Source organism: Phalaenopsis equestris, unplaced genomic scaffold (assembly GCF_001263595.1).
Source record: "Phalaenopsis equestris unplaced genomic scaffold, ASM126359v1 Scaffold000021, whole genome shotgun sequence".
Classification (NCBI taxonomy): Eukaryota; Viridiplantae; Streptophyta; class Magnoliopsida; order Asparagales; family Orchidaceae; genus Phalaenopsis; species Phalaenopsis equestris.
This window is the reverse complement of record NW_018164463.1, coordinates 145,683-171,642: the sequence shown is the minus strand read 5'-3', so window position 1 is coordinate 171,642 and position 25,960 is coordinate 145,683. Positions and strand designations below refer to the sequence as shown.

Here is a 25,960-nt window from a genome sequence, read left to right as displayed (position 1 = left end):
AGGGGCTTCCACCGTTGACCGTGAGTTTCCGGCTGATGTTGTTCTCGGCGATGGGAGCCTTTACAATGGTGTTTCCCTTTACGCTGGATCCGACAATGTCACCGCTGCCGACCTACCTTTGGTCTATGGAGGTGATGCCGGTTCTCGCTTATGCGTCTCCGGACTTCTCAATTCCTCCATTGTCGTCGGCAAGATCGTTCTCTGCGATCGCGGTGGGAACGCCAGGGTTGACAAGGGAAGTGCCGTGAAGCTCGCTGGCGGAGTCGGCATGATTCTTGCAAACACAAAGGAGAATGGAGAGGAGCTAATCGCTGACCCGCATTTGATTCCGGCGACCATGGTCGGCGAAGCAGCCGGTGACAAGATCCGCGCCTACATCAGCTCGGCCTCCACTCCGTCCGCTACCATTGTCTTCAGGGGAACCGTAATTGGCGACGATCCACCGGCACCGAAAGTGGCGGCTTTCTCTAGCCGGGGACCCAACTATCGCACGCCGGAGATCCTGAAACCGGATGTGATCGCTCCAGGCGTCAACATCCTCGCCGCCTGGACGGGAGCCGCGAGCCCGACGGACCTAGACAACGACCCGAGAAGGGTCGATTTCAACATCATCTCCGGCACTTCAATGGCTTGCCCTCATGTCAGCGGGATCGCAGCGCTCCTACGCGGGGCTTATCCAGATTGGAGCCCGGCGGCTATAAAGTCCGCCATCATGACCACTGCTTACAACCTCGACAACATCGGCCAGATCATCAAGGATCTCGCTACAGGCAAGGAGTCAACCCCTTTCATCCGCGGCGCTGGCCATGTGGACCCTAACAAGGCCCTCGATCCGGGATTGGTTTATGATGCCGGCATTGATGACTACCTCGCCTTCCTTTGCTCTGTCAACTACACGGCTGAACAAATATCAGTCTTTACCAGGGACGGGAGCAGCGTCAATTGCTCCTCAAAGCCATTGACGAGTCCCGGAGAACTCAACTATCCGTCATTCTCTGTAGTCTTCCCTGCGTCAACAGACGCGGTCACTTATAGAAGAACGGTGAAGAACGTTGGTGGGTCGGGATGCGGGGATTCCGGCTGCAAGGTGTATGATGTAGAGATCTCCAGTCCGCCGGGCGTAAACGTGACGGTTACGCCAAGCAAGCTGGTGTTCGATTCTATAGACCAGAGCTTAACCTACGAGATCACATTTGCTTCGATTACTGGCACGGTGATGGCTGCTGCGACTTCACAACAGTTTGGTTGGATTTCTTGGAGTGATGGAGTTCATGAGGTGAGGAGCCCCATTGCCGTTACTTGGCGCCAGAGCCATGTTTCTTCCATGTAAACCCCGCTTAAGACAGATGAAATTTTATAGATTTTTATGTCTGAATAAAAAAGGAAGTGATTAAGAGTTCAATCGGAGAGCTACGCACGAACGTTATTGGATAGCTTTGATTCAAGAATTTGAATAATCTTTTGTTTTTCTTGCTTCCATTTATGAGGTGGGAGAGCAGAACAATTAATTGCCACTAGAAGAATCAGGTCATGGAAATAGACGAGAAAGTTTCTGCTTGTAGAAATAGAACTGAGAAGCAATGGAAGACTCCTAAAGCATATGCTTCATGAAATATTTTGTAGTGTATAGTATGAATGAAATTTCAAGCTGTTGTTCGCCTTTCAAATTGCAGCCCATTTGATCTTCTGTGTTTACTTTAGTTAACCAATAAAGGGAATGTGAGAAAAGCAAAGGGTGCTAGAGTTCAGAACCGCCCATAGTTTTGTGGAGTTGGAACTTAGAATTCATCAAAGCAAAATCAGAATGACTATGATAATAATTTGTGGATTCAAGCACAATCAGTTAAAATTCATTGCAAGGGTGGGATGGCATTGACTGAAACAGTAATCATGTCAATTGTAGAGAATTTGAACCCAAAAGGATAATTCCCCATCCAAATCAAAGCATTTTTTTCATTGTTTTAATGTGCATCGTGAAAAGTATAATATACATGATCATCACATTCTGGCACGCTACATTTTTTTTTATTTATGGCCTACCATATGAATGAATACATTGAAAATATTAAAAATATATAGTATTATATAAATGTCAAACCACAAACAAAAAAAAAAAAAAAAGAAAAGAAGAAAAGGTAATCCCCTAATAAAAATTTCTTTTTAAAGAAAAATTATCTATTATGCTTGAATCAGTATGCTGCAAACTTGCATTTTGTGTAATTTTGATGGAATTAAAACTTAAATTAATCTAATTACGTAATTTTACTAGCTATCGCTAATAACGTTTAATTTTGCACCAATCATAGATGGGCCTGTAGAACTTCTTAGGCCCACCACTCAGCATGAATGGGTATTTCCCCATTGCTCCAGCCTCTCTACTGGCCTTGGCAGACCGATTTGGTTTTAAAAATGATATCCCTCCAGTATTATATATTCCTAACAGCCCAAGGGGGCATTTTGTAACTTATCTTGTTGGTATTGGCATCATAAATTCGAAAAAATATTAGCGTAGCCAATAAAATCATGTCATTACATTCCGTGCGACAAGGAAAAAAAAATGGCGCAGTAACATAAAAAATATTCTCTCTTATGTTATTCATGTGTTATTGCGTGTTATTTTTGTGTTATTGTGTTATTTATGTGTTATTATAACACCAAGAATATTTTCAGGACAATAACGCATGAATATCACACAATAACACCTGAATAACACGGGAAATATTCCCGACAGAGAAAAAAACAGTTGAATAACACGGGAGAATATTCTCCCCCTCCCCCGTGTTATTCATGTATTATTCATGTGTTATTGATGTTTTATTGTTTTATTATAACACCAGAAATATTCTCAGGACAATAACATATAAATAACACACAATAACACATGAATAACACGGGGGGAATATTCCTCGTGTTACTACGTCGTTTTTTTCTTTATCGTGCGGGTGTCGTGGCGTGATTTCATTGGCTATGCACGTTACTCTACGTGCGTAGTACTGATGTAATATTTTTTTCATAAATTTGCAGTAACCACATGCAAAAATTTTGATTAAACAAATATTTTATTTATTATATTTTGTACAGAACATTTTAAAAAGCCTTAATACTCCCATGAATACATGTCTGGTTCTATGATTCAAACTCAAAATTAAACCTCATATCATGGACACAAAGAAACCGCTGCACTAAACTTTTTCTTGATGAATAATTTTTCAGATTCTTATTTATTATTTCAAAGTTGTAACGTAAATAACATATTATTACAAGTATATTGTACTTCAGTACTTAAAATTGTGAGCGTTCGAAGATGATCCGTGGGAGTTCAACCAGACATACCAAAGGCTATAATTCAAGCTATGTTAAAGGATGAATAAGATAGAAGTTATTCTTCCTAACCCTACCGATTTATAGCTTGAAGACGATAGCACGAAGACGTGTGGTTAATTAAGAAAAGGATGGCTACAAACTTTCGACTTCCAAGCCAAATACAGCAAGAATTTAACTTTATGAGAAACTATTGAGTAATTTGCTTTTTCTCTCACGGAAATGAAAACTAAAAGAATTTTACTGAAGATTTAGCCCAGTTTCATCATTTACAACATACCAACAGCATAAGGACTAAGGGTGCAAGGTGACAGCATTTCATTAAACTAAACTCTCTATTGACACTATCTCCTAATAAAAAAAGGGGGCATTTACATGCATAACACTCAATTTTTATGGATTTACATCTCTCACATCAAAATTTCATTTTAAAACGCATAGCACCCAATTCATTCATATCACATTAACATCAAACACTAATTATATTTTTTAATGGTCAAATCCATCTTTCATACATGGGTAAAGTGCTATGCCTGTAAATATAAAAATTTAGGTGTGAGATACGTATATCCATAAGAATTGATTAATAATTATGTAAATTTCCCTAATAAAATCCTACTTTTAATGCGTCAACCTTTCCACAGCTTAAATTGGCTTATGGAATAACAAATAAATATAAATGAAATACAGCTTTACCAGTTGTGGCGGCAAAGTTACCACATGAACAGTAACTGATAATTTCCCTACTAGCTCTCAACCATCAATGAAGCTAGTTCCTGGTCTTGTTGCTGACTTTTACGCGCCTGAGGAAACAGCCTTTTGAACTTCTCGGGTAAGTATCTGAAAGGTAGCAATAATCATTTCAGGTGAAGGATTACTCACTTCTGGAGTTACTCAAACAAAGTTTTGCTCTATATAGTTTAAAGAGGAAAAATAACCGATGTTAGATCTAATGTCCCGAGTGGAGCTTACATATCCAATCTTTCAGCAATTGCCTGGCGCACTGATGAGTTGAGTCCGTAAGCAATAGAATTGAACAAACCCTGCAAAATAAAACAATGCCCATTTACATCCATACCACACAATTCTCATGCATTTACCTATCTAACACCTAAGCATTCATATTTACATGCATATGACTTAAATCTTTAACATCACAGCAAAAAATACCACCATCATTACCATTTTAAAAGTAAACTCTATTATTTCATGCTTATGTTTATGACACCAAGATGTTATAAGTATAAATAGGGTGTTAAATAAAACAATACATAAGAATTATTTGGCATATATGACAATTTCCCTATAAAATCATTATTTATCCGTACAACCGTTACAAAAGCACCGTTTAAAAATTTTTACCAGTTAAGGTACTTCAATATCAATATCCTTGCTCCCCCACTAGTACTATAAAAGAGTGGCTCAATCATAGTAAATAATGCACATACAAACATACAATAAAAATATCACTTTCTAATAATAAACATTTTATTTTAATTGTCATAACAGACAACATACAAAAATATTGTTCCATATTGATGATAATTTAAATAGGTACTGTGCACACATATCATTCTAAAAATATGAACAAAAATTCACCAGATATCAAAATCCAGAGTTTACAATAATTTCAATATAATTAATGATAGTATGAGTAAATGTATTTGATCTAGATGAAGCAAAATATTATCATAATAAAAGAACATGAGTACTTATCTCAATCACTAATGATTCTAAATGTTCTGTTCAATCATCTCCAATGAAAAATCTAAAGTCAAATGCATACAGAAATATTATTAATTTATTACATGTTAATTTTATTATTAGAAGACAATTTGCCTTTAATTGACCCTTTCATGTATGATGTAATATTAATTATTTTTTTATTATTATCCTAATTGTCATCTTCTTTAATTATTTCTTTTAAACAATTTAAGCTTAATAAAATATTGACAATAAAGTAAATCTCCTAAATTAATTTTCACTTTGACAATTTTAAGTAGTTAAGGTTTGTCACATTCAGTTTTTGTTACCGGAGCGAGGAATTAAAGACGGTCGAAGCATTCTTTTTGGTTATCCACGCTACGACGTTGCTCTAGTGAACTTTGTTCCGCTCCTTCCCCAAAGAGCGAAAAAGCTCTCCTCTACAAGCAGAATCCGACAAAGTTCCAAGCTCAGTTCTCCACTCCTTACCTACAGAGTGAAGAAGCTCTCCTTCATCATAGGAGAGATGAAGTTCTCCTTGTCCTCCAACAACAGCTTATTTAGGAACTTTCTCCAAGAAAAACTCCTTGCACACTCAAGAAAAGTGGAAGAAGAAAGAAATGAAGGAGGAGAAGAGAATCCCTTGGTGGAAAATCAAGAAAAAGAGGAGGAAGAAGAAGAAGAAGAGGGTTGAATGAAATAAAACCTTTTCCTCACCTTTCTCCTAAGCTCTTTACCTCAAAGGAAATCAGCCTCTCCAGAAAGAAGAAGAAGGTCCCTTGCAAAGACGAGCTCTTTCCTCTCTAATGGCAGCCGAGGAGATGGAAAAATGTTGGACAACCTTTTCTAGGAGGAGCCTTTAAAGAGAAAAAGATACAGATATGTTGTAAGAGTGAGCCTAAAAGAAGGCACTCAACTCACACAATACAACACACAATCCAAAAAAAGAAAAAATACATATAAGATCAAAAAACCAAAAACCACCAACGCGTGCAAAAAACTAGGGACGGCTCGGTTTAGTCCTGTCTCTGCCTCGAGTTCTCAGAAGAAAGCTGGCTAACAAATTGGTGAGGTGCGTACCATTACTCGAAGTAACCAAAGTATCATCCATCAAATTCCTAATCTTAAGTAGGTCTCCAGTCTTCTTCTTCTTTCTGGATGTAAAAACAAGTCATTCTTCATCCGAGGATTGATTCATCTGATCAGTAGTTTGGTCCAAATGTGGCCGGACAGGCGTAAATTATTGCACATCATGAAACCCATGTGCCTAAGTAACATTCACATCTTGCTCGACCAGATCAGACGGTAGAGAAGCAATAATGTTGTCATCCATAACATTAGTGATAGGTTTTAGGGCATACGAAGTCTTTCATATCTCACTCGCCCCCACAAAAGGAGGTTCCAAAGATGGGGAAACTATAACATTGCGTGGAGGCTGAATGGTTGACATATTGCCCGTGAAAATAGTGACATTTTCAAGAGTATCCTTTTGATGATCAATTTTATTGATAACTTGGAGCATATAAGGAGGAGAGGGAATCACTGTCTCTGGCAGAACACTTTGTTTCCTTGATCTGAAGTGGGGGTGTAGATGATGACATTGAAAACTGGAACGACCAAACATACGATAATTCGAACAATACGAATGGAAATGTTCAATCACAACCTTTTGCCAATATCCATGGTATTGTGTGTCTAACCAAATTTCCTCAGAAGTGATGTCCATGGTATTGTGATGTCTTTTTCAACAAGTACTCTGGCTTCAGAAAAATGAGAAAGATTAAAAGTATGAATATCTGTTTTGAGCGGATGGTCATAAGCTGAAGCAATAGAGTACACAACTTTTTGAGTAAAATAATGAAATTCCAAGTCAGAGAGGCGAATCCAAACTGGAATGATTGGTGGTTCTGTCTGTGGGTCAAAATTCATTGACCATTTCAGAATCTTCATTGCTCAGTCATCAATCCAGATTACTCTTCTAGTAAATAATTGCGAATAATCATCTTCATTATTAAGTTGAATAAGAATGTGTCTTCCATCTAGAAGTCTAATTTTTCACTCCCTAACGAGATACATAAGCTGAAATTCCTTACAAATAAACTTCATTTTAGGATGACCGTAAAAAAATTTTCCGATCAAATTCAGACGACAAGAGGAAGAAAGTTTATTACATTTAGCTTTTGTAAAAAAGATGACAAACTTCCCATTCTTCATACTAGATTTCTTAATATCCTCCACCAACTCAAACGAATGAAAGAAATAACATGATTTAGGAGTACCTGAGGCGTGGACTCCCGCAAGGGCAGTAGCATATGATCTGTCCAAAACCATCACCACAAGAGGGAGGCACGATGAAAGAACAACAAATTTGTAGCGGAAGGAAGAGTGAAAACTGGAAAGGGATCAATTGTAACCCTGCCAAGTCCAGCAGCGGGACGCGCCAGAGACGTGGTTTTGTTCGGATAGGTCTCAGACGAAGCACGACGAAAAGGAGGAAACACGACGAAGAGCAAATCGACGAAGAGATATTGGGTTTCACCATAATGGCATATATAAAGAGAGAGGGAGACGCTGGAGCGTCTCAAACGAGATATGGGACCCTTTTTCACGAGATGCAGCAATTTCAAGGGATTCATCATTCACGCATTCCAACTCCGTAAAATAAGTGGAGATCCCGTCCCGTAAGGATTCGGAAAAACCCCCGATTGTGGGAATTGGCATAAGTGACTGCCAATCTTCAATTTATGCATATTCATTTTTTTATCTTTTCTGACATTATTTCTTATTTATATATTTCTAATTAGGTTTTAGGAACCTATATATATATATATGCTATTATTTTGTTATTTATGAGACTTTTGGCTATTGTTGTGATATTTCGAGATGTTTTCTCTTGGTTTTTTTTATCGAAATGCTGAATTTTTGAATTTCTTTCAGATGGTGTATGTGTAGCCCAATAGTATCAAAGTGGTTATCTCTTCCAAATGTTTGGAGCTCTCCATTGAATTTGCAGCCTACTACTATTTAATAGCAGAAAACAAACTTTTTCTGCTTCTAATTTGTTGGTATCCCGTTCACGCCGGATTTCAACTGACATCCATCCTCCCGCTTTCCTTACCTATTCAAAAAATTACCTACCCCACTATTTTATCCCTTCACACCTTCTAAGAACCCTAGAAAGGTATGAAGCAGAATCTGCAAAATTAAAAGATACCTTTAGCGTGACATCCGGATAAACTCTCAAAGACCCATTAAGTGAGGCCCTCGATGTGACATTGAAATAACTATTTGAAGATTAACACGATCAACTAATTTACAAAAAAAAAAATGATTTGTTTTAGATGTAACCATTAATTATTGGTGATAATTGTTGACCTCTTTAAATTTCATAAGTCATACTGTTCGAACATGATGAAAACAACGAACAATGAGGGTGGCATCACTCAAATAGGGATTAAAATGCATCACTTATGCGTAAAGTTGATTGAAACATCAGTCATTTGCAGAACAAACATGATAAGCAACAAATACAATGATTTGCAAATCAAGTCCAAACAGTTTTGATCACTGTTGAAACTACCCAAATGATTCCCATTTACAAAACAAACTGCATGAGCTCGTCCAAAACATCAAAATTACCCCAGTATTTTACGATCAAAATAAGAAATCACAATGAAATTGCTCAAAATGCAAGGTCGCACAACTCAAGCTCAAATTGTCTTGCTTGTCGCTGAAATTGCTCAAAAGTCCTTTGTATGTAAAACAAACTATACAAGCACGTCCAAGATGTTAAAATTATCTATAAATGATAACCATATTATTTGGTTCTCACACGCAATTTGATGCAATGCAAATCGAGATAGATGACAAATGAGAAATTGCACAAGATACCCACAAATAATCCCTTTTAATAAAAATACATAAATCCACTCAATCCTATCTTGCAAAACAGCCATCCTCACCCACCTCAGCATCTCAAGCTCTATTTTGCACGTGTTGAGGCTAATTGGCAACAATAATAAAAAAAAAAGTATGTAAATAAAGCAAGTTTTACAGACATACCACTTAGTCCCTATGTAATTACATATCTAAAACCTAAACTTAGACTTAGAGGAAGATTTTATAAGATGCTAGTGAGACCTGCAGTGCTTGTTCGCACAGAATGTTGGCTTGTAAAAGAGAAGCATAATATTAATTATCGAAATGAGAATGCTCAGGTGGATGAGTGCTCTACATTTAGAGATAAAATATGAAACAAATATATCAATGAAAGTATTAGAGTAGCTCCAGTGGCAAAGAAGATCAGAGAGAGCCGCCTTAGATGGTTTGGTCAGTTTAAATGTCGACAATCTGATGACCCAATTATGAGAGTACATGTATTAGAATTGACTTATGTTAAGAAAGATATAAGTAGACCTAAAAATATTTAGACATACTACAAAAAAAAAAAATTATATTGATTTATTAGAATTAAATAAAAGTATGACACTAAATAGGACAAAATGGAGAAAAAAGATTCATATAATCAACCTCACTTAGTGGGACAAAGATTTGTTATTGTATGTACATATTGAATATGATAAAATTCACCCACTTATGGTACTAGCTGAGGATGCTAAAGTACTCGTGCATGTATATTAAGAAAATATTATTGATATTGAAATGACTTATTAATATAATTTAGATGATGCTTTTATGACGGTTGAATGTAAAATAATATAGACATGCAAATAATGTATTAAGACAATGAATATTTTGAATTATCATGAACAAATTTATTTGAAAAAGCAAACTGACAAATAATTTTTATACTGATTGACAGTATTTTGGACTAGCATGCACATTATTTTCCTTTATTTCATTACTATAACTTAGAAGTTTTAAGTATTCACCTGAGTATTTGATAACTCATAAGAATTTAAACTAACAAATTCAACTTTAAGACTTGTGCTAGAAAATGAATGTAAGAAGAGATAGCACGACCAACTTAAGGGAAAAAAATTCACAATAGATTTTATTACTTCTGTTAGCGGCATTTTCAACTTATTTGGATTATAAATTATTAGTGATAAATAATGAAATATAAAATTAAAATTTTACCACCCGATGTTGATGCACCCCTTAGAAATGTAAAGCTCTCTGACCGAGTTGTGACACAAAGTCTGCCCATATAATATATTATGCGTGTTCTCGCTTTGCCTTTCTAACTTGTTAGTTATCATATTTTCTATGTTGAAGATTTATTACCATATAAAGTTACTTCTGAGCTTCCAAAATTTTCTGCATACCCATACAAATAGAACGCATACAACCCCATTAAAAGCACTAGTTCTTAATTCATTGCAGGCTCTAGCCATATCAAATACTACTAAGCATGCATAATCCTCATTTGGTTGAAATATGACACACGTAATCCATTGCCGCTTGCTCTTACAAAAAAAGAGGACATCTTTTGTGCCTAATCCCGGAATTAAATAGCGAAAAGCTCAAAATGGTCTCATTTCGCCTAGATAGACAACACAGAATAATATATATATAAGATTGCACAGAGGCTACCAGATGAGCCTCCCGACAAACCTCGTGTGCCTAAGAATTCCATTCCGATACAAAAAATTTATATAAATGGCTAAAAATATAAATGGCTAAAATCATATCGAAAAAAAAAAAGAAGAAAATCAATAGACTGAATAAAGAATGCAGTTAAAAAGCAGAAAGTTAAAAGGTTAAAATACACTTACCATGAGTCCCGCAAACCAAACATCTGCAAGTGAGAGCCAAAAGATCTTATGGTCGGGATGAAGAAAATCAAATATACGATTAATTGTAGCAAATGCCCAAGACCCGATCAAAATCAACGGATAGTAGCCCCACTTATTTAATGCCTGTAAATAAAGAAATATCGCTATAAGTAATCAGAAGTTGCGGTCAGCCATATACACAGTTAAAGTTTAAAAGTGCGTACATTCAGAATAGTGTTTTCTTGGAGCTATAGCTTTTTGTCAAGCTAGTTGTGTTATGCCGGCGCCTAAGAGAAATTTAGTAATTTATTATTTATCATTGTGGATATAAATTGAGCTAATATATTTAAGGTTAGGGTTATGCATGAGATTGTGGTCTAAATTCTTAGGTTTAGGGTTTGGAAGAGATCACCTACCTCTCAAATTGTAGGTGTCGAGAGAGATCGCCAACCTCTCGAATTGTAGGTGCATATTTTTATGTATTGGGTTGTGTTGTTTTGTTTTGATGAAATAAAGGAATTGTTTACCCTAATTTTTGTTAAAATCGTTTTAGTTTATATCAAACTGGTATCATGAAAATTGGTTCTAGGAAGCAAGGAAGGGATCTAGCGAGTTTCCACATAGTAGACAATAGAATCCTGAGAAGAATCGTGGCATAAAGAGAAATAAGGTTACTCGATCCGACATACATGGGATGCAAATGACGGGATCACAGTGTACAGGTCTCCTTCGCGTCACCGCTTTTATGACTAAACTACACGAAATAGTCCCTGTTGAGGAGCAAGATGGGATCATGGCATACAAGGTGTCACGTCGCGCCCTAATTTCACGATACAACCACAATTCAAGCTAGCTGGGAGGGATCACAATGTACAATGTCGCTTTTGTGACCTAGCCCAGTGAAACAATCGCGATTCGAGAAAGTTGAGAGGCCAACGAAGGGATCTTTGGCGGGGTAATCCACCTGATTATCTCTCAATCTGCAGTACGCACATCCTTCATAATCGAAATTTGCGATACATGTGTGATTATAGCTATCCAAAGTCAGATTCGCTAATCCACTGTACCTTGGTGATCAAAATCTTCCTAAGAGTAGTGGCAACCAAGAAAGTAGACAATATAGAAAAGAAATTAGAGAAATACTTGAGCCAAATCAGTTATGGAATGGATGAGTCTTTCTATTCCATGGAGGGGTGAATCTTGTCCATGGAAGGGAGACTCATGGTCCTAGAAGAAATGATAAAAAAATCATGGAGTTTCACACAAAAAATACCTCCACCCACCATAGGATCGAGCGATGGCATGGAAAATGGATTCGACCAACAACAATCTAAAGGATTTGTGTGGCATTAGGGCAGCGTCGTTGGCTTAAGTGGATTTGGAGCCGCGAGATTGAGTGAGGAAGACGAGAGCGGATTTGAGCAGCAGCACTTAGAAGCAACAGTGCGACATCCAAATGGCTATAATGAATGAAAGCAAGTGGGATTTAGCAAAGGAGCCAAGAGTGGAGTCAAGCGGCAACATCTAGATGGTAGTGTGCGACATTAGGATGTTTGGAACAAGCGACAACATGCAACACGGGATAACATACGATTCGATGTTGGAGAAGATCGATTCTAAAGATTTTGGCCATGAATCGGGCACCATGATGGATGGGACCCTGGCGGAGAGCTGCATTTCAATGCCTTTTGCTATGGCAAACTTCTGAGTGGAAGGCGATTCAGGAGTAGTGATGGGAGCGAGCCGGGTGGAGAAATGTAACAAACTAATTTTGACACTATAGAGTATTTAGAAGGAAGACAAGATGGGTGTGTGTCACGATAACCTCGATTTGTGCAAGACTTTAATAAAGCTCAAGAACATGGCGAAGGTAATTCAAGACGCAGAATTGAAATTCTAGATCAAGTTGCATAGCATATAAGAGACACTTAATACAAAGTTGGCAAAGATTACTGCGATCGATGAGCTACTGGAGGAGTTCTTTGGGGCTGTGATATTCTCCAAGATTGATTTTATGTGTCCAAAGGATGTGCACAAGATTGTATTTTAAACTCACAGGAGTCACTACAGCTTTTAGATTAAATGAGGCCGCGTGAGAGCCAAATAACTTGATCCAACAAGAGTTTCTTTTTTCCCACCTATAGGATAATGTGCCTTTTTATGAGGGTGGTATTGTTACTGGTGCACTTAAGGAGAATTTAATAATTTATTTTTTATTACTGTAGAGTATACAAATGATTAATATGTTTAGAGTTAGGGTTATGCATGTAATTGTGGTGGTCTTCAACCTTAAGTTTAGGGTTTAAGATAGATCATCTACGTCTTGAATTGTATGTGCTTTATCTTTATTTATTCGGGGTGTGTTGTTTTGCTTTGATGAAATAAAAAATTTGTTTGACCTAATTTTTATAAAAAATCACCTTGGTTCATATTAGGTTGTAAGATTGTGATGGGAAATAACTTCTTAGATCGTTGCACTGTGAAATATAATTTTTTTTAAAAAATAAAACAGACAACAACTTTCTTCTAGTCGCCACATTTTAACAAAGTTTCTCACAAAAAAAAAAACTGAAAGGCAACAATCAAATAGAATTGTGGAGACGGTTTAAAACAAAAAGCAAATGGAAAGTTCCCAAATAGACCCCTAGTTGTGTCATTTACCCAATAAGCACAATTTAAAATCTCAAAATTTTTAACCATAGATTGTTCCATATACAATGCATAGTGAAAGCATTATCAATATGAAGAGACAATTTAGAAGGAAGATTGACTAAAAATAATCTGAATTGAGTATATTTGGCGACTAAACTAGTAACATAAAAATATAAACACAAAGTACCTTCCTTCCTGCCCCTGAGTCAAACCGGTAAGAGCTATCTGAAATTCCAACAGCCATCTTAAAATAGATCATTTGATTAACAAAATGGTAGCATAATAACCTTTGGTTAGTTAATTAAATGAGTAAAGAGACACAATTAAAAATTATCCAGTAAAATTCTACGAACTGCTCTACAGTGCAGTAACATACTCTAGTTGCATTGCTCAGCATGCGATTCACTTGGTAGTATGTAAACCCATTGTAAAGAATAGCACCCCACAAAGGAGTATAAAATGTTATCAAATGAACCACCTGTAAAATAAAACAAAAAGCGCAAAGTTAAAAACTCACTCAAAGCCATAGAAATAATAACTAATTCGTTCTGAAGGTACGAATAAGAAGATAACTAAGAATGAAATGACATTTAGCATTAATCAGTGTCAGATACTTCTTCGTAACCAGCATAAGCATCTTCAACTTTGCTAACAGTACCTGTTAGATCTTGCTCAGGCTAGACAGGGGTGGACCACTTTTTAAATGCCACTACTTTAATGTGGATTGGCAAAGTGTGTTGACACTTGACGATGCACTACAAGTCCTTTCAGTTCTTTATTTTATTGGCCAAGTTGGCCATCTCGAAATAGGTAGACAATAAAAAAATAATCATGTCTTAATAGTGAATAAATAGAGGAAGAGATCAAGGCTGCATGGCAGCTTAGCTACACGGAGATGGACAGTGAAAGTGACTAGCCATTGAATTAGGAAGGATTTGGGCGAATCGATGCCTTAGAAGTTGATGATATCAGCTAGCACCGTTCAAGTTAAGGCAAAGGCACAGGTGAAATTGGTCCTCAAACACACATACCTCATCATCTAGGTAGTTATTTAGGCAGCCGCCCACTTTTAAAGCCCAAATGTGTAGAAAGTTGTCATCTATATACAACGTCTTAAAAAAATTTGTGTTTTGAGAAGACACCCTAGATGTCTGCTTGAACTTGAATTCATTGAAGAACTTTCTGATCGTGTTCAAAATCTATGAAGTGCTGACATGGATACAAGGACACGGACATGACACAATACGGGGACATGACATAAATGAAAAAAAAAAATACACAACATGTCACAGATACATTTTTATAATTAATTAATTAGTATTATAAAAATTATATATTTTTTATTATTCTTTATTAAAAATATCACAACAAATATTATGCATGAATAAAATTTAACTGCATAAATTTAATTTCTATTATAAAAACTTGTGCTTATGAAAATTAATTTCTAAAATTAGATATAATATATTAAAAAGAATTCATACAACTTATCTTCTAAAATTTTAAAAATCATATGATTAAAAAGAGGAAATTACCATTGATGCTAATTTTGATGAATGTTAGAGGGGGCTTCAACACGACGAGAGATGAGGCGGTTTCGACTATGGGGAATAATTAAGGCTAAAAGTATATTTATAATTTTCTGATTCCCATGTCCCATTTTCTAGAAATCGTGTTAAGCTCATGACCGATGTGGTGTTGAGGTGTGTCCTAGACATGTTTGGTCTTGAAAAAACTTCAGACAAATATTGTATAGAGTTGGAGAAGTGTCGGGACGTGTCGAACAAGAGTTGGGGTATGTCGGACAAGTGTCGATGTCCAATAGATGTCTGACATGGGTACAACACATTTTTAGAAGCGTCAATGCTACATAGTTCAACAAGAAAGAAAGGGCAAAGCATGCAATGATTGAAGGACACAAAATTAGAGAAGCTTTGGGCTTTTAGAGAGAGCAGTATAAGAAAAATGATAACAGTAAAACTAATAAGATATTTATAGTAATGTATTTTTATCCTAATCTAATCAAGGAAAATTTTCATGTTTTACTCAAAGCAAATGTAAAAAAAAAAAAAAAGCATAGAAACAAACTCACTAGCCAAGTTCCAAGAAGACTCGCTAACAGAGCTCGAGAAGAACCTGCTAGCAAGATTTATGGACTCATAAGCCAATACGAGACATTAACATATTAGGAACAAGACAAATTCACGTACTGACTAGATGGAAAACATCCAAAAGGCTCATGAAAAACTCATGCAAAGACTCGCCCAACCAATCCAGCTCAGGTGGTCGCCTATGCTTGGGGAAGACAATCAGCTCATGCCTTAGGACACCCATTGCTCCTCTACATACAAGGCCAACTATTAGTCCCAATCAAAGTATGTACGAAGGGCAATTGCCGCTATTTTTTATATTATATTACAATGTATTTATTACATGTAAAGCTCATTATGCAGTTTTCTTTACTGCGCTAAAGATCCTAAATCCTAATCAATAAATAGGGGATTTAGGGAGAGCCAACAATTCTAGATTTTGTTCATGTATTATGTATTATTGAGCCAAGATAGTGATTTTTTCTTTCTCAATTTACATTTCTAATTTTTTTCCTTTCAATTTTCCTCATTATACTAAGTCGATAAAATTTTAGCATAACCCATAAACAAAAAAAATATAATCCAACAGCAACATATTTATGTGGTCAAAAGTGAGATAACTCTTGATAAATTAGGAAAAAAAGGCAGTTGAATAAACAAACATTAACATTATTTCCAATATGATGGCCAGCAAATATTGAAAAATAGAACAAAACTAAAACAAGCGAGCTAAAATGTTAGAAAGCACCATTATAAAAACTACTCCATGTTTTCCACACCAATATAGCTTTATGGTAATTCATGGAAAGTTATTTAACCACTATGAGCTACGATGTTTTAGTTGAGTGGAGATCAATCATCAGAAGATTAATACGATATCAAACATAACTTAGCCACCTATAATATAGATAACAGACTCCAACAATAAGGTGTTGAGCATAATTAGAATAAGAGAAATGATTGTTGAGATATATTAGAGTGATAACAAATTTAATCAAATATAATCACATTTTAATGTACACATAAGAAAATTTCTTTATAAATATATTCAATGTTGTGATGGCTGTAAGAAAAAAAATAAGAGAAAACTTGTGAAGGAAAAATGAATTTTGTTATGAAAAGTATTAAATCTGATACTTGCATATTAAGAAACTCGTATATTAAGAAGCTTAATATTATGTAATGTAACTAGAGGAGATCTAACTACATGACCTTTCCTATATTAAAGATATTCAGAATTTATAGAGATATGAGTATATATATAAATATGTAACATATGCTTTCAATTGTAAAATAAAAAAGATTTTTTTCCCGTTAAATGGTATCAGAGCCTTGTCTTTGTTGTAGGAATAGTTCATCAATGTCATCTGCGTCGCCCAAATCTCTTGTCTGGATAGTTCATTGGCTTCGTTTGAATCGCTCATCGTAGATGACGTGATTAAGGTATTGAACGAAAAAAATGTTGACTTTGTCATCACCCGAAAGTTTGTTGTTCAGCTTCGACATCATTAGTAAGTTATTTGGTTTGAATCGTATTCGTTTGCTTCAACTCTGTCATCAGCTTCTGCTTGGAAGTGATTTGGTTTGCATCGTCATCATCTACTTCGACTTTTGGCTTCAGCTTCTTCGTTCGAAAGTAGCTTGTCGGCTTCATCTTCGATTGTCATAAAGGAAGGGGTTGCACTTCTATCATCTAGAAGATCAAGATCGACTAGAACTTCGACTGCGTCTCCATCAAATGTCTCCTCTACATCGTTGTGTTAAGGATGTCCATCCGTAAGCATAATTCAACTTATTGGTATGGTCGCATCATTTGGATCAATTGTTTCAGTTCCTTGCATATTCAGTAATACTCATGGCTATTGAACAAAAACATGATCATCAGTGGCTAACTCAAATTATTCTAAGTGGATGAGAGTTGATGCACAACTTTTGATACAAATGCAAAACTCTATCGAGCCTAATCAATCTAATCATATTACTCAGTAAGACAACGTTAAAGATACGATGGAAAAATTGGCATTTGTGTTTTATGGAAGAGAAAATATTTCTCGAATCTTTGATGTATGCATCCATTGAGCTAACAACATGATCAAACGCTTAAAAAATATCGCACGCACTTTAAACATGTTTGTAAAGAATTGAGTGCACTATTGCACTTTAGTATTGATGTTCAAACTCAGCAGGATCAAAGAGAATAAGAGTCTGTTTGGAACAACCACAACTTATAGAATAAGCTGCTGATAAACACCTTATTTTGATAAGTTGCTAATCAGCACCTTATCCGGATAAGCTAGTTGGTTATTTGGGGTAGCTGTTTGAAAACAGTTGATTTGCAACTGTTTGTGAATAAATTATCATTCTGCCCCTGTTAGGTAATGTTTTTTGCAATAGAACTGTCTTGACAATATATTTGATACTAGAGAAAAAGAAAAATCATACAGAACAATAAATAAACTGAGGAAATAACAATTATCATTACTCGAGCCGTCTTTTGTTGATTGTATGTAAATGCTACATCTAAATATTTATACCTTAAGAAATAAGTTTCACCCACCAAATTTATTCTTTTTAAACTCACACCTGCTAATTTTTTTAATAATTTGTAAGCAATCAATCATGCATCATTGAAAGAAGAGTTCCCATAAGAGTGCTCAACGCTATCACTATTTAATTTACTTAAGGATTTATCCCTTATATTATCAGTTAACTATCTCTACGATCATGTTTATATTTTTTGCAGCTAATCAAAATTCATCATCCCCTTCTATCCTAGCAGACGGGCTACAACAAACCCAATACGCAAAAATTAAAATCCATGTATAAACAAGTAACTCCTTCCGCAACAAAAAATAAGCCACAAAACTGAGATCAATAAAATGGCGCGCACAACAACCGAAAACTGCATTGATATCCCCAAAGCTACGCTTATTTAATTTATGCTAAAGAATTCAAAAACCAAATCATGGTATTCCTGTCATAAAACCCTACTCACTGCACATCCTTACCAATTTGGCCATAAATTCAAAACCAGAAGCAAATCAAGAACTTCATAACCACAAGAAACCTCTTAAAATTCCTCTTGGGCTTTGCCATTGCCGTGATATAGAAGCTGCTACTCTTCTTATTTGCCTTGTCCTCTAGGGTTTCGCTCAGTGAGTCGGGAGATTAAGGGGTGAGGAGACAGAGCGAGGAGACGAAGATTAAGGAAGAGGCGAGGGAGAACAGACGCAATTGCAGTCGAGCGAGGGATAGAGGCACGCAAGGAAATAAATTGAGGAATGTAGATGGAAACGCGGGCCGCAAGATCGATCCCGCGGCCTGCGTTTTTTATAAAACTTAAATCGCGTTTTCACAACCGCAACACGGACGCACAAAACAAACGTCGGGCGGACGTTTTCAAAATGTCAATCGCACTTTTAAGCTACGTCAAACGGACTCTAAATGACTATTATGAGTTTTCTAGCTGGCCTCAACTCGCAATATGAAAGTATCAAATCACACAACATATCTGACTCAAGAGTTACTAATCTGAAAGAAGCCTATACTATTACGATGCGCATTATTTCGAGTTCTCAGGCTTCAATCATATAGCAACCTAGTGCTCTTGCTAGCCAAAACATACGGACATCAGTAAATCTGTCTCGGGGAAATTATGTTAGCGAAACTCTGAATTATAAAAATCAAGGCCCGAGGATAGTTTTTTATAACTTTCATGAACCTGATCATACAAAAAAAATGTATCAAAAGTTGCTCGGAATATATCAGAGGGGTTCTAGATAACTGTCAACTCATATGTTCACTACTAGTAAGACCTCTCAAAGACAATCTCTTTTGCAGATGAATATGATAAATTCATCCAATTTTAAGAAGCATCTAAGAAATCTCCCTTCAACATTGCCCTTGTTGAGTTAGTTAACAATGATATTTGTCTTCTTTTCTCTTCTACATAATCGGTCATTGATTATGGTGCCACAAACAGTTAATCCAAAATTATTTTCCATCTTTCATAAATATTTGTCATCATCTTAGCAGATGAATCAATCTCTAATGTTCTTAGTTCTGACACCATTAATGTTACAACTACATTACTTTTAACAAATGTTCAATTTACTCAATTCTTTTTAATCTCGCCTCTCTTAGCAAAAGTACATGCGCCCTTAAGTGTTATATTTTATTCTTTTGTGACCATTAACTTTCTTAGGAATTCCGACGAAGAAGATTATTGATAAAGGATGAGAATCAGAAAACTATACATTTTGGAGAACAAACTATCTTGACCCATAGTCTGTTCTAACACCTTATCTTTGTTTAAGGTTCATTGTTGATTAGGGCATTCATCACAATAAATCTTAAAAAACTATACCCTCAATTTAAGCAATTATCATCTTTAAATTTTGAGTCGCATCAATTTGCAAAATATCATCATTTGTCTTCTGTTTTTATAATTAATAAAAGAGTTAGTCATAGTTTTGAGTTAATTTATTCTGACTTATGAGAACCTTGTCCTGTTTTATCTACTGAATTTTGATATTTTGTCACTTTCGTAAATGATTATTTTATATGGCTTGGCTTTACTTTATTAAATTTGGTTTTGAGTTACTGTCATATTTTCAATCCTTTTATGCGAAAATTAAAACTCAATTCAATATTGTTGTTAAGATTTTGAGAATTGATAGTGCGAAAAAAAATCTCTATGCATCATTTTAGAATATATGACACAAAACGAAATGCTTCACCGATCATCTTGTGTCGATACCTCATCCCAAAATGGATAACTGAAAAAAATAGACATCTTCTTGAGACAGATAAAACTCTCTTATTTCAAATTAATGTATCAAAACAGTTCTTGGTTGATGTAGTTTCTACTACATACTTTTTGATCAATAGGATGTCTTCTATTGTTTTACAGAACCAGATATCTTATCATACAGAACCAGCTATGCTTAAATTTATGGGATTGAGTACGTGGACATGTTCTCTCCAACAAACAAAGTTGACTTTGACTCGCTACTTACTCTCCATGACTGCAATGAATAATTGACCACCACACAAGTATGATGTAAAGAATGTCTTTCCACATAGAGATATTTTAGAAGATGTATACATAGAGCAAACTCTTGCGTTTGTTGCTTAGGGGGACTCTAGGATAGTATGTCATCTTCAGAAGTCACTATATGGATTTAAGCAAAGCGTCAAGCATGGTTTTTAAGATTTAGCCGAGCAGTAGAAGAGTTTGTGATGCAAAAAAATAAAAGTGATCACACTATATTCTATAAGCATCTACTTCTTGGATCATTATTTTGTGGTATATATTGATGACATTATTATTACTAGAAGTGATGTGCATGAAATTTTATCATTGAAATCATTCTTCAAAATCAATTCAACCCTAAAGATCCGGGCACCTTGAAGTGGTTCTTGGGGATTGAGGTATCAAGGAGCAAGAATGATATCTTTCTGTCTTAACAAAAGTATGTTTTCGATTTGTTAGAAGAAACGGAAAAATTAGCGGTGAAACCATACATTACTCCAATGCTTCTTAAACAGCAACTTATCAAGAATAGAGAGCTTTTTAATGAGCCCAAATGATAAAGAAAGTTAGTGAAAAATTACACTAACTCATAATGACTCAGCCTAACAATGTATATTCAGTTAGCACTATAAGTCAGTTCATGTCTTCCCCCACAATCCATCATTGTCAACTCTAGGACAGATACTATGTTACCTCAAAGGAGCTCCTATTAAAGAGAATCTATATTAGAATCATGGTCATGAAAATATTGAATGATTCTTTGATACAGGTTAGGCAAGCTCTAAGATTGATCGAAGAACTATTACTGAAGAGTATTAAATCTAATGGAATAGTAAGAAACAAAATGCAGTATCACGATCCAATGCATAATCTAAGTATCGAGTAATGACACAAGCTTCGAGTGAATTAATGTCTCCCAATTTATAACCAAAATGGATTTCAATTTAATAGTTCCAACAATGTTAAGGTGTGATAACCAAGTTACAATTAATATTTTTTCAAACAATATCTTTCATGTGCAAACTAGCACACTGAGATAGCTTGTCATTTTATTCGTGAAAAGATTCAACAAAATTTAATTTCTATAGCTCATATAAAGACTGAGAAACAACTAGGGGACATCTTCACAAGGGCCCTTAATAGAGCTAGGGTTATCTATATTTTTAACAAGTTGGGTATGAAAAATATCTATGCTCCAGCTTGACGGGGAAAGTTAGTAAAAGTATTAAATCTAATGCCTGTATATTAAGAAGCTTGAATATTAGAAAGCTTAATATTAGGTAATCTAATTAGAGAGATCTGAGTAAATGATATTTTCTATATTAGAGATATTCCTAATCTATAGAGATATGAGTGTACTTCCAACTGTAAAATAAGAAGAAAGGAAGTTGACCCGCTACCTAACTAAAAGAGTATTGCAAAAAAAAAAAAGATTTTGAGCTCCAACAAATAGTTAAAAGGAAAAACTTGAAAACTAAAGCAAAATATTCTCTCACATTAGATGAGTGAAGATCGGTGTGTAACATAATCAATGAAATTGTCAGATGAATATGCATTAAATTTAGGCAAGACCATCGAAATAAAATCCAGAAAATGATTTAGAAGAAAGAGCCAATGCCTATTATAAATCAAGTCGATCTACCGATGTCATGCACAAAGCCGCCAACCCTAGCCTCTCCTATTGTATAACGACCTAACAAATATGTCCTAATCTCGCATTCACCCTCTTTAATCAAAAAAATAGATTACCACAAATTATCATTAATTATCCTCAAATTTTGTTCGTGTCTGAAACATGTGTTTTAAATGTGTTCCAACTCAGAAGACAACAAATATGTAAAAGGAGTTTTGAATTGAACACTTTTTTTTTTCTGGAGTTCAAGAAACAACTAAACTTATTCAATCAGTAGTAACCATTAAAAACACATTGATTTAATTAAATGAATAGATAGGACAAGTTGAGATCTATGAAAAAAAGGCACAATACTATGAGAACATTTGTTAAAAGAAAAAATTACCTACATAACACCTAGAACATTGCAATTTATAAAATATAGCACCCAGGTGATATTTTTTGAACTATTGAACCGATGTATTTATGTGCGCCATAATCAAACCATTGAGAATTTGATAAAAAATGAAAAATATGGTAGGGGTTATATCATGACTTTTGATATTTGAGTGAGAATTTGAAATGGAAGAAAAAGGATTTTAGATTTGTAAATAGAAATGTTTCCGGTGCTATGTTGGTAAAAATCCCATGTTAAAATATGAAAGATATTTAAAAATGCATATCCCAGCAGAATATAGTGCAAATTCTATACAATGCATAGAGGTTGATTTTATTAAAATAAAAAAGGATACATAAATGTTGTATGAGAAGAGCCCAAAAAAGACACTCTACCATACGATACAACTACAGTAATATCCCAACAAAAGGATACAGATAGACTCAATAAAATGTAAGACAAATTTAAAACATGTAGAAAAAGTAGCTAGGGGCGAACCAGTTTAGTCCTGCCTCTTCCTCTAGTTTTGGGAGTGGAACCAGATAACAAACTTTGAAGAGTTGTGTCATTATCAGGAGTCACCAAAGTATCATCCATTAAGTTTTCAAGTTGGAGTGAGCCCCAAGCATTTTTCTTCCGCAGAGAAGTGTAGACCTGTCATTCTTCATCTGAAGACTGACTCATGTGATCCTTAATTAGATTTGATGTTAGCACCGCAGTAGGAGAAAAGACAGTTGTTGTCACCGCATTGCCACCATGATATGTTCCAGTGTATGTGAAGTGTGAGTTGTTACCTCTGCATCTGATGCTTCCTGAATAGGAGCTACGGGACTATCCCGATTTTTAGTTCGAACATTATCCGTTGTAGTATGGTCAGGAGAAGGGATCCCAGGGGCAGACACCTCCTGTCTTGTGGTGATTCCCTCCTCAGGTTGGCTGTCATCAAGTTTGCTAAAAGTGCGTACAGGCACATGTGGTGCACTAATAGTGTGTTCCTGCTTTTGACTGCTTTTGACTATTGGTTAACTATTGGTTATCAACTGTGGGTGCAATTTGAAATATTTCTCCTGCGATTGTCCAAACATCTTGCAGTGCTTGCAGTAGTATGGTTTTTGTTCAATAATTATTTTTTGTCAATAATCATTGTGAGCAAATCCGTGAGCAGATCAAGTCATACTTTTTCTACATCTGGTAGTGTAATATTTCGTTCAATTAAAATCTTTGCAATAGAGGGCCTTGAGAAATGAATTATAGTTAAGTCTACCTGCAAAACGTTTTTCAAGGATAGTTCCAATTGCATGTAAGATAGTATCAAAGAAATGAAGCTTGAGTACAGGTAATGAGAACCAGATAGGTGTAATTGAGGGTTCTTGAGTGAGATCAAAATTGGGAGTCCATTTGAGCAACATATGTTTACCCTCAATTGTAATGAATTTCTTTGAGAAAATTCTCGTGTAATCATCTTCTATGCTCAGTTGTATCATAACATGTCTTCCGTCGAAATGATCCGTCGAAATGACACCTGTCAATTCCCAACCAGTTTGAAATCTTCAAAAACCTTTCTGATGATCTCCATCTTATGACAACATAGTTGGAACTTTCCAACTAGTGTAAATTTGTATTTTTCTGCACGAGTTGAAATTTCAGCTTCAGAAAAGAAAATTGTTGGTTTGCCTGCCTTTTCTCTACTTTTATTTAGGAGATTGCAATCGTCATTTCCTACAACAGAATCATGGTAAATTTGCGGGAATACCGCACTACTTGCGAGGTGAAAATGGGAGTCGCGTTTGAGAACCACTGTAGCATAGGAGGGTTTGACGGGATTATCACCGGCGAGGGCAGCGGCGTAAGAAAGCCCTGAGGCCATTACTGTAGCCAGTGCCAACATGTGTTCTGCAGTAGTGTCGAAAGGCTCTGTTGTCGCATACGGCAGAGGCAGAAACGAGCAAACCGAGCGGCTCTGTGGCAGAGGAGACGCACGAGCGGTCGAGAGCGTCTCTATAGCTGACGAGACGCAGCAGACGAGCGGCTCTGTCATCGAGTGGCTCTGTCACAGAACAGGCAGGGAGCGACTCTGTCGCAAACGAGCAGTCACGAAGATGCAGAACTGCCGCCAGACGAGACGCGAAAAACGCGAGTAAATCCAGAAGCAAAGGACGCTAGGGTTCGCCATGGGGCAAAACCCTAGCTGAGCGGAACGTATATATATATACTTATTATTGTGCCCAACATGTTCTCTACTAGTTAATGGTCATCATTGCAGAGTACATAAAATAATTCATGTCGCTATACACAAACGATTCAAGTATACCATACACTAGATATGTTCATGACATCTTTGTAGAAGCATTCATGCTTCATCAACAAAATATAAAGGCATCAAATACAATTAGCACGAATATAAACATCTCTCAAATGTTTACAAGAATAATGTCAACATTGTTTAAAACAAGGAATCCAATGCGGGGCTTGGGGCTGAACCGGCCCCAACTAGATCAATAAGAAGTTGTCGGTTCAGTATCGTGTTGAACCCTGCTTAGCGTGTGAGTGATGCTGCCCAAGGGAAAGGGTTCCCCCCTCCCAGTTATCTTTTATTAAAAATACATTTTTTTTTTTTGTTTATGGTTTAAGTTTTACTTTTCTGATTTCAGATTTTTGCCCAACTTGCCATTTGTGGCGGTTTTTCCCTCTTGAACTGTATTCAAAGGCAAGAAGGTGCTTCAAATGTAACTCGTTCGAGGTGGTGACTTCTAAGGGTTCGAGTAGTGTTCCGGCCCAGTGAGAATATTTATACTTACCCAAACCTTCGACAACCTTTTCAGTCATTCCCCTCACTGCAGCCGTCCCTGGACAACCCTCCCTCTGCTGTCAAGTGAAACCAGCCGCCCCCTTGCCGTCGAACCTTCCAACCTACTGTTCCCTACCTGTTGAACCCTCCTAATTCACTATCTCCCTGTTGTCGGGCCTCCAACCTGCTATTACCATTGTTGGAAACCCCCCATACCTGTTGTCCTTTATCTCCCATTCCTTAGTTTGTTTCCTTTTGTCACCAAATCACCCTAACCGCCTTCCTTTTCTCAGCCACAACCCCTTACGACAACCTTCCTAAATTCAGCCCTAGTTGGGTGTTAACGTTGTGTGCTGGTTGTTAACTTTCCTTTTTCGTTGCAATTGTGTAGTTGCGTATTCATTTCAAGTAATAACATTTGTTTTTGTTATGATTTGAGTTTTCCGATATCAATTGGTATTAGAGCTAACCTAACCCTAGTCCTGTCCTAAGATTTCCCAATATCCACCCCTACCCAACCTGCCCCCACCAAAAAATTTCTTTTTTATTGACCTAACACTAGTTTCACTTTGCCGATTTTTAAAATTAGCAACCCGAAAAAGCTTTTTTGCACCCGCAATCCA

The 25,960-nt window shown here is 36.1% G+C and overlaps 2 protein-coding genes across 4 annotated transcripts in view; one reads left to right on the top strand and one right to left on the bottom strand.

Moving 5' to 3' along the window:
- Window positions 1-1,742, top strand: part of LOC110018389 (subtilisin-like protease SBT1.4) — a 3,015-nt gene extending 1,273 nt beyond the window's left edge. Inside the window, exon 2 of the mRNA XM_020715689.1 lies at window positions 3-1,742. Coding sequence (XP_020571348.1) covers window positions 3-1,330 — 1,328 coding nt within the window. The 3' untranslated portion in view covers window positions 1,331-1,742. The remainder of the gene's footprint in view (window positions 1-2) is intronic.
- Window positions 1,743-3,755: 2,013 nt separating this feature from the next.
- LOC110018386 (G-protein coupled receptor 1) overlaps window positions 3,756-25,960 on the bottom strand; it is a 50,104-nt gene continuing 27,899 nt past the window's right edge. Inside the window, exons 5-9 of one of the 3 annotated variants that reach the window (XM_020715683.1) lie at window positions 13,792-13,893; window positions 13,603-13,659; window positions 10,764-10,907; window positions 4,294-4,364; window positions 3,756-4,161 (exon numbers count right to left, since the gene is read on the bottom strand). In XM_020715683.1, the coding sequence (XP_020571342.1) occupies window positions 4,068-4,161; window positions 4,294-4,364; window positions 10,764-10,907; window positions 13,603-13,659; window positions 13,792-13,893 (468 nt within the window). In that variant the 3' untranslated portion in view covers window positions 3,756-4,067. The remainder of the gene's footprint in view (window positions 4,162-4,293; window positions 4,365-10,763; window positions 10,908-13,602; window positions 13,660-13,791; window positions 13,894-25,960) is intronic. The other 2 variants (XM_020715685.1, XM_020715684.1) reach the window with 2 other exon arrangements.